At 46.0% G+C, this 9,464-nt stretch overlaps 1 protein-coding gene across 2 annotated transcripts in view; it reads right to left on the bottom strand.

The window, feature by feature from the left end:
• Positions 1-355: 355 nt before the first annotated feature.
• Positions 356-9,464, bottom strand: part of ZSWIM4 (zinc finger SWIM-type containing 4) — a 33,987-nt gene continuing 24,878 nt past the window's right edge. For both annotated transcript variants that reach the window (XM_081939717.1, XM_081939718.1), the window contains exons 6-14: positions 9,243-9,422; positions 7,223-7,537; positions 6,644-6,781; positions 6,021-6,275; positions 5,235-5,370; positions 4,741-4,898; positions 4,399-4,562; positions 3,684-3,765; positions 356-3,468 (exon numbers count right to left, since the gene is read on the bottom strand). In XM_081939717.1, coding sequence (XP_081795843.1) covers positions 2,582-3,468; positions 3,684-3,765; positions 4,399-4,562; positions 4,741-4,898; positions 5,235-5,370; positions 6,021-6,275; positions 6,644-6,781; positions 7,223-7,537; positions 9,243-9,422 — 2,315 coding nt within the window. In that variant the 3' untranslated portion in view covers positions 356-2,581. The remainder of the gene's footprint in view (positions 3,469-3,683; positions 3,766-4,398; positions 4,563-4,740; positions 4,899-5,234; positions 5,371-6,020; positions 6,276-6,643; positions 6,782-7,222; positions 7,538-9,242; positions 9,423-9,464) is intronic.

The following is a 9,464-nucleotide window of genomic DNA, read 5'->3' as shown; positions in this document are numbered from 1 at the left end:
CTCTATGATCATGGCAGTGATCCACCAATACCGGTTATTAAATAAATTATTAAAACTTTGTTCCAGTGGTTGCACATTAAATCTGCAGTACCATTAGTAAGAAAAGGCTGCATGGCATTTAGATACTGTACACATTTCTCTCGGAGGAAAAAGCTACTTTTATCTCAAATGCATACTGATTAATCTTGGATTTTCAATCAAGAGTTATTGCGTAACCCCATGAACGTATCCAGCCTGTGTTTTCTCTGCCCATTCTCTGCCCGGGCTGAAGAAATGACACGTGGAGCTGACTTAGATGAGCAGACTTTCCCGTGCCCTCTGAAAAGAAAAACAGAAACTGAGACCACACTGTATGTCCAAAAGAGAAGCCAAAAGAAAAAAAAGTTGCCGTTTATGTTAAACCTTTACAAAATAATACAATAAATGATTCAATAAATAGAAAAAAATTACAAAATTACAGGATTTTTTTTTAATACAGAAAAACAAAGGAATAACCTCCCCCACCCCCACCCCCTTTTTCAACTAACTAACTAGCTGGCTCCAAAGTGGAGCTGTGCAACACACCAACATCTCCACCAACACTAAGGACTGAGAGGTGCTGAGCACAGGACACAGCCCCACGCGCACAGAAAGGAGAGCCGCCTGGACCCCTTGCCTCTTCATATAAGATATATATATATAGTTATAGTTATATATATATTAACTTTTTAAACATAATCTTGTCTTCACAATAATCTAATTAGTAGCATGAGTTTGTTGTGGTTTGTTCCTGAGTAGGTTTTATCCAGCAGAAAACAAGTGGGATTTTGGAGCAGGGTGTTTGTGGAAGTATGGAGCACCCTGCTAGTGGCCACTTAGAATTCCCCCACCACCGCCGCTCCGTGGGGAACATCAGTCATTTGTGAAGAGGTGGGCCAACTGCATTGGCAGTTGCTTAAAGCGGCAACGTTTCAAGGATGCCAACACGCAGGTGACAACCCAAAAGTTGCAACCAAAACATCCTCAGCACTCCCAAGGAATACAGAAGATGCACTTCTTGGATTGCTTGGTAGAGTTACTCAGAGTGGCAAAACACCTCATGTCCCACTGTCTTGGCCCAAAAGAAGGGAGAGGTTTTGAGGTATGAACTGTCTATCCACCAGCAACTCCAGAGGAATCGGTTGCTGGAGAAGACAGAATAGGAATCCTTCAGTTGTAGGAGTCTGAGGGGCATTAACTGGAAACAAAGCTAAAGAGGGACAGCTACAGAATAGGACACTAGCCCCTTTGAATGTCCTGGGTCCCCCTCCCCCCCCCAGTGCAAGCCAGGGTCTGGAGCCAGTCTGTGACCCCTGAGCACAGTTGAGAGAAAGATGAAATACTGACAGATTTGTGAGAGGATGCAAGTGTGTTGAAGAGACATGTCTGGTACAATTTGGGAGAGCGGAATGGTCTGTCTGTACAGTCAGAACAGAGAAGTGAGTGACTGAGTGATAGATTATGGTTACCATTATGTGAATTAACATGACGGTTTGGAGGAAGGGGAGGAATGTAATGTGCAACCGAGTTCATGATGAAGACTGGTGCTCTTCTGGTCTCACCCAAAGCTACCATTCCATGAAAAACAAGAAAAGTCCCTGGCTGAGCACATCTAGTCTACCTCCTTTGCAGAATCCAACCAGGTAAACCTTAGAATGTACCCTATTTGTGCAAGCAGTCTAATATTAACTCTGTTGCTGATTCTCCCAGCAGGAAATCATATCAGCTCACTAGTCTTGTCTGAGGAAATCTTAGACATGAGGGATTTTGTACCAGCTGCTTGAATGCTAGGGGTGCAAAAAGGCATTGGGGGCCCTTAGGTCACATCCCAGTTCTGCCAAGGTATTCTAGGCTCCCAGCTTCTTCTAAACAAGCAGAGGTTGTTCCTTCAGGTACACAGAGGTGTGGGACCACAGAGAAGAGAGAAGAAAGCTTTTGGAATCTTAACTAGAAAACGGGAGGTACGATCCTTTCTATCTCCCTCTAACTTGCACACCTAAGTCAAACCTCCACCATGACTGCATTTGAAATATAAGATCAGAACAGCAGCTGTGAAATTTCACGGGTCTTTCATGCCCACCATCTGCAAGACCGTACTAAGTCCAGAGCCTTCAACAACCAAGGCGGGGAATTACTCCTACCTTCCTACAAGTTAATACTGAAATCGGCAATCTTATAACAAGTTCAGGCTCAGATCCTTCCTGCACTACTGACAGGGCCAGTGAAAGAACTAGAGAGACCTTTTCATAAGAGTCTGTGCCCAGCACCAGAGATGCAGGCACCCCTCCCTCCCCTCCCTCACTTCTGAGGCTCCAGCCTGAAGCCCATCCCCATCTGCTCAGGTCTCCTTCTGGGGATGGGAGGAGAGTGCTCACAGACAAAGAGTTCCTGAATGTAGGCAGCAAACCCAGGCTCTGCCTGGCCGCAGGTTCAGAACACTTGCGCCCCAAGGAAAACTGATCTTTCTGCCCCACCCTCCAAGCCAAAGTGCTTCTGATCAAGGGGGAGAAATGTCCCTCTGATTGCTCCCCCTTAGTCAAAGCATGTTTGCTCAAAGCGCCCCCTAGCCAAACCGTTCCCGAACAAGCAACATAAGCTTCTTCTTGCCCTTGTAAGTTTGTTTGAGGTTGTCAAGGAACTGGCTGAAGCGTAGGTGCCCTTCGTGTGCCATCAGGAAAGTTTCACGGGCTTTTCCCAAGAACTCAATGAATTCACCATAGTGCCGTGGACTGATGTGGGTGAGGCGTGAATGGGTGGTGCTGATGTAAGCAGCCATGGCGGCCTCCAGCAGCTGACAGAGTGGGGCCTTGTCCATGCCAAAGAGCTTCCCACCAGTACCCGTGCTGCCTGCCCCACGGCGCCCTCCGCCCATTGAAGCAAGACTTGGGGGAGGAAGGCTCCAACGGTGCAAGATGTCAGAGAGCATGGGGGCACACTGCACGCTCTTGATGACAAGTGGGACGATGGCGGCCAACTCGTTCTTGCCCAGGGATTGGCTGAGGGAGCAGGCCCACAGGACATCGTTGAGAGCTGGATGGGTGTCCTGGTTGAAAGCAATATTGAGGTGCGAGAAGGCCAGGGTAGCCAGCTTGTAGGCACGAACAGGCAGCCCGCGGTGCTCCATATACCGGGCTATGGTGAACAGGTGGGAGTGGCCCATGCCAGCTGAGGCTGCAGAATCTAGCACAATCTGGTAGGCTGCCTCGAAGGCTGCGTGGTTCTTCTCACATAGTGTCAGGGCTGGCAAGGCACAGTTTTGCGGGTCCTTCATGGCACATTGCAGCGCCAATGTCCGGGCACAACTGCACAGCTCATCCCGTTGCCCTGTACTCAGGCTCAGCCTCAGCAATGTGGCATGTGTGGTCCCGGTCACTGCCACAATAGTCGTAGCCTCGATAGGTGTGAAGAGCGTGTACCAATTCTGCATAATATTCATTAGGGCCTGGACTCCTAAGAGCAGGGAAAGGGAGGCGGGGGGGGGGGGAGAGAGAAACTGGGGTTAGCCACAAAATCACCAAGTACTCCACACCTTCCAAGGGGAAAACCCAAAGCCAGCGTGGAACCCATATGGAGGCAAGAAGAAGAAAAGCCAGACCCATCCTAAATTCTGGGAAACCTTAGAACAACCTATGAGGAGCCTACGTCCAGTAGTCTGTTTTGCTCACCTATCTCAGTGGCACAGCTGACCAACCAGCGGACCATTTCCCTTCGTCGCCAGGTCATGGTGTTGAGCGTCATGCGCATCACCTAGGGGGAGAAGCAGTGGAAAATGGGTGAAGCAATAAAGAGAAACAAAACAAAATATATGGGGGGTGGGAGGGGGCTACACACCCTGCAGTCCCTTCTGCTCTAAGGTGGAAAAACTGCTCTAAGGTATCATCTGGAAGGAGAAGTGAATGAATAAATTCCTACGTCACTCATTGCCTGGTAAAAAAAATGGTGTGTCTGCTCCCAAGTGGAAGACATGCTGAAACACTGCGTTTCATCTGAGTGTCGAGCAAGTACGTCAACCCAGAAGAACTGGAAACTCCCAGGAAAAACACAGCAAAAAACAAGCCACCAGGAATTCTTTTCCATAGCCATTACTTATCACAAGGCAGAAGCCAAGAGCCATTAAGAACAAAGACCTTAAGAGGCACAGAGGTACCCCACCTATATATTGCTATATCAAATAGGACGTATTACCGAACCACGTCAGATCAAAAATGGTTCTACCATTTACAGATCAAGTTTTTTTTCTTACAGATCCTCTATTGCAGCTTTCCCCAAATGTGACCTCCAGATGTTTTGGTCTATTATCGTCCTCAGCCAACACCAAAGTAGCCCTAGGGAACCCCTCCCAAAGAACCAGAGGCATCATTTGCTCAGATGTACCCTCACCTGCAGGCCAAGCTCCAGAGAGATATTGAGCAAGGTGGTATCTGGAGGAGTGTTGGCTGGCGTGGCAGTCTTGCAGGCATCCTGGGCCAGTTTGAACAGCAAGGCCGGTGAATGAATATTCTGCTGGATGGAGCCCAGGACCATGCGCAGCCAGTTGGGGTCACCTGCAGGGAGTTGTAATAAAAAGTCCACAGTATGAGAGACGCCTGACTTGGAGCTGTAGACAGGCCCCAGTCTTCCAACTGACCATTCTGAGGAACGAGCCCTTTCTGCTTTCAGAAGGGAAGAGGTTGAGAGCCCTAGACCTCTGACTTCTGATCTCCCCACCAGGACTGGATCTACCTTTAGCAGCGGTAAGCATAGCTGAGGCTAGCTCGCACTGTCGAGTCTCAAGGTGACCCAAGGTAAACCAGCGGGGGAAGCGATTGGCCATCATGGAGTCCAGGGGATTCTGGTGCAGGATGTCATTGGCTGGTAACACTGTCTCCAATACAGGGAGCCTACGGAGAATGGGACGGAGACAAGTTGTGCTGTCACCGTTCTAGAAATCAACCAACGGATGGAATGAGCAGGCCTCAAGAAAGGGAAGACAAGCAAATCCAAGCAAATCCATGGACAAAACAGTTAATGAGAAGGGAATGGGAATCAGACCCAGGATATAGCCCCACAGAAGAAATTCTTTGCCAAGCAAGCTGATCTGCAACATTAAGCAGAAGCTGGAAACAGCAGTCTGGAGGAGGAAGGCCTTTAGTGGGGGAAGGCATAGCAAAGTGGTAAATATGCAGGAAGAAAAGTAGAGAAAAGAAAAGCACGGCAGGAGGAGGAGATATGAGTACCTCATGGCTCTCAACGCCAAACGGTAAGCCAACTCGGGATCATAGGGCAGCATGGCAGTGAAGAGGTAACGGGCAAAAGTATGCATGGGAACACTCTCGCGGAACGCCACCTCGCCAAATCCACTGAAAGGCCCTCCTAGGAGAAACAGATATGAACATCGACAGTACTACAACCCAACTCAAAGCATTCAAAACAGAGGCCTGGGCCATAGAAAGACAGCAATCTGCCAAGGTGACGAGCAGTCCCTAAGCAGATGATGGACCTGTTGACATTGGTTGTGACCTACCAATATTCCCCGTCGTTCTGTGAATACACCCAGCCCAACAGAAAAAGCATCCCACAAGCCCTCTTGTGCAGAACGTTCTTAGAAGAAGTCAACACATCCTCAACTATCAAACTCTTCTTTCTGTCAGCTTTTCAAAATCTGGCCCTGGCCCACTGACATCAGGTTCAGGCCCTGCAGACAGAAGTTTAATACAAGCACCGCTTGCCATTTTAACACTAAGCCAAGGTGAGATGCGCTCTTATTGCATATGGGGAGCAGGAACATGCTGTCTCTAGTAAGCCGGGTGCAATTTGTGTGTCCATTTCAGAACATTCTCAAGTTGTCTGCAAAAGGATCACACCTCTGGAAACTTATTCATTCATAAAACTCATTTTATCCAGTTCCTTTGAAAAAGAAAGAACTCTTCTTTTTCCCCCAGTGCCTCCTTCCCTGTCTTTAGAGACAAGGCATTTCATCTCCAGAATACATGAGCAACAGGGCCTCGGCCTACTTCACTAACCATCCAACAACAAGGCCGCTTGCTTGCGAAGCACAGGAACCAGCCGCTCGTCCAGCTCCATCTCGTCTAGAAGTCCAATTAATTGCTCCTCACTGCGCACAACCTTATCCTGTGCATAAAGGCCCTCTGGCATGGACCGCTGCTGCCCCAACCCCAGCAGGGCCACCTCCAGGGCCAGCATATAATACGACTCGCCAAGACTTGAGGGCACTGGGATGTGCTGATACAGGGCCTTCTTGGGCTCTGCTGGAGAATCTGGAGGGGTGAAACAGAGGGCAGTTGAATGGAGAACATGAAACCAATAGCAATAGATCCACAGTTTCCCTTACATGTGGGCATCCTCTTCCCTGAAACCAGAACTTATTCAAGTAAGGCGTTCCTGCACAGATGCACCTCAATATGTACGATGACACTTTTCCATACAACAATCAACTTTCCTCACTCCAGCAAGCTCTGAACCATTTCCCACAAGTGAAAGCAGTCCTTAATAAGGAAACCATTGTGGTCTCTGCAAATTTGAGTGGCGTGTATAGGCTACGAGTGTGATATAAACAGAACACAGCTCTAGGGAAGGACTGGCTATTTCAACCCTGCCCTTGGTCTCCTTGTTCACCTCACAATACCTGGAAACAGGACGAGCCCCTCATCATCCATTCGACAGGCCTCCAGAAAGGTACGGCAGAGACAACCAATGGGGTCCAGGGGATGCCCAACCCATCCTTCCAAGTTGGTAATGCTGGTTGTGCCTTTGTGCAGGAGCTCTGAGGAGGAGAAAAAAAAAAAGGGGGGGGGAATGAGTCTTCAGAAGTCAATCCACATGCTGTGACTTCACCAGCTCCAGATCTGGCATCTGAAAACAATTCTCTACAGTGCGAAGCCAATGGGGGAGAGGGGGGGGGGGAACCCACATGAATGCATCCATGATCACTAGAGGAATAAAGTATGAAACTAAAATAGAAAAATCCATCACCCATCACTCTGAACTACGAGGAGCCATTCTTTCTTCCTAGTATTTAAAGACCTCTGCTTCTTTACATAAATAAGTCATGCCTATACATCCCCTTTGAAGCCCAGCCTTAGAATGAGATACCCACATGTATTCAGGGATAGCTCTGGGGTTCCCTAGGCTTCAAAAACCTTTCCCTGGAGATGCTGTTAAACTGACCTCCCCACCCACCCCTTTCTTTGCTTGCCAGTCTTGCCTTTCTTCTGCTGCTTGTAGCTATCCAGCTGATGACGTCGCTGCAAGCGCATGGCGTTGACAACGGCCACGGCCAGGCGCAAGGCCTCGCGGGGGTAGCCGTGGGAGCGCAAGGCATCAACTCGTGCGCAGGCCATGGGGAAGGCATCGCCCAGCCAGAGTGGATGGCCTTGGGGATCAAAGCCCAGCTTGTCACCACCGCTCTTCAAAGAGACACCGTAGCAGTCACTGCTCAAGATCTTCTGCAAGTGGCAATCCCCCCAGCGAAGCTCAGCAGCCTTGATAGCACGGCCAAAGACTGTCTGTCGAGCAGCGGCTGCCAAGGGAGAAACCAGTCACAGCAGAGGTTGGAAAAGCTATGGAATCTTACGTTTCCCAAATACCTTCATTCATTGGTCCAATGTTAAAATATGTATATGTAGAATAATATAAAATAAAAAAGGAAGTAATTTACCATACACAAAAAGAAAAAAAATTAAACAAAAAAATCCCCCCTACCCCCCCCAAAACAAGTGAATAAAAAGTATTGTGTGTGTGTGTATGTATATATATATATATATATATATATATATATATATATATATATATATATATATATATATATATATATATATATATATATATATATATATATATATATATATATATATATATATATTGTATTTGTACTGATAAATAAATAAAGGGAGACTAGTATAGATCTATTTCGAGCTAATTAGCTCTCATCAGCTAGCCATACCCTTACTGGGATTTGAACCTGGGCTGTATTATATATTAGGCAGGAGTCTTAGCCACTAAGCCACAGGCACTCCTCCTTATCAGTTGAGCCAGGGAAATAGATCTATACTAGTCTAAATATGCCTAAATATGGGAGGAAGCTCACTACTCCCTCTTTCTGTCCTTCGGCTCATCACAGAAGACCATGCAGGCAGAAAACCATATTTTTATTTTTAATGTTGCCTTTTTATATTTGTACTGATAAATAAATAAAGGGAGACTAGTATAGATCTATTTCGAGCTAATTAGCTCTCATCAGCTAGCCATACCCTTACTGGGATTTGAACCTGGACTGTATTATATATTAGGCAGGAGTCTTAGCCACTAAGCCACAGGCTCTCCTCCTTATCAGTTGAGCCAGGGAAATAGGTATGTATTTGTGTTATTTAGGCATACCAGGGGTTGTAACACAAATATATACCTATTTCCCTGGCTCAACTGATAAGGAGGAGAGCCTGTGGCTTAGTGGCTAAGACTCCTGCCTAATATATAATACAGCCCAGGTTCAAATCCCAGTAAGGGTATGGCTAGCTGATGAGAGCTAATTAGCTCGAAATAGATCTATACTAGTCTCCCTTTATTTATTTATCAGTACAAATACAACACAAATATAAAAAGGCAACATTAAAAATAAAAATATGGTTTTCTGCCTGCATGGTCTTCTGTGATGAGCTGAAGGAGTAATGAGCTTCCTCCCATATTTAGGCATACCAGGGGTTATAACACAAATATATATTTGTGTTACAAAATTAAACATTTTAATAAATACAGGAATATAATAAATAATAAATGTTGTTGATTAAATTTATGTGCTACCCATCTCATTGTCAAGCAACTCTTATTAAGTAAGAAATAAATAAATAAGAAAGATTCTTATTAAAATGTTTATGCCACCTGACTCTCATTAACTCTGGGCGGTTGTATAATTGCAACTATATCCCAAGTTCATCTGATTTTGTAAATCTTTGAAAAGAAAAATTAAAACTTAGCTTTTGATATTAAAAATATATGGAATCTTTTCCTCAGAAAAACATTAGGTTTTTTAAAAAAAATCTTCTTTCTTCAAGTTTACTGGTTAGATAACAACAGTATAATGTTCTATGTACATGACAAATCTGGGCAACCTTCTTATAAGGTAGACCAACTTCATTTCCCTATTGCACATAACATCCCTGACTGAGCTACCTATGGAGTGTGTTGGAGCTGTTATTGAAGACTTAGGAACTCTAGTGTGGGTTTCCTACCTGGGCTGCGATTTGGATTAGATGACAAGCTGCTGTTGATTCCAACACTGTCACAGGAATAGTTACCCTCCTCCAGTGGACAAATATCTAATTTATTCCACTTCTTAAGAAGCTGCAGCCAAACTGCCCGCTCTTCCAGCTTACAATGCGGACTCAGAACCACACATACCCACAATGCACCTACAAAACAAAAAGGAAGGAATGTAAAAGGAGGTGAGCATA

Source organism: Natrix helvetica (assembly GCF_964273705.1).
Source record: "Natrix helvetica genome assembly, chromosome: 1".
In the NCBI taxonomy this organism is placed as follows: domain Eukaryota; kingdom Metazoa; phylum Chordata; class Lepidosauria; order Squamata; family Natricidae; genus Natrix; species Natrix helvetica.
This window is presented reverse-complemented; position numbering and strand designations above follow the sequence as displayed.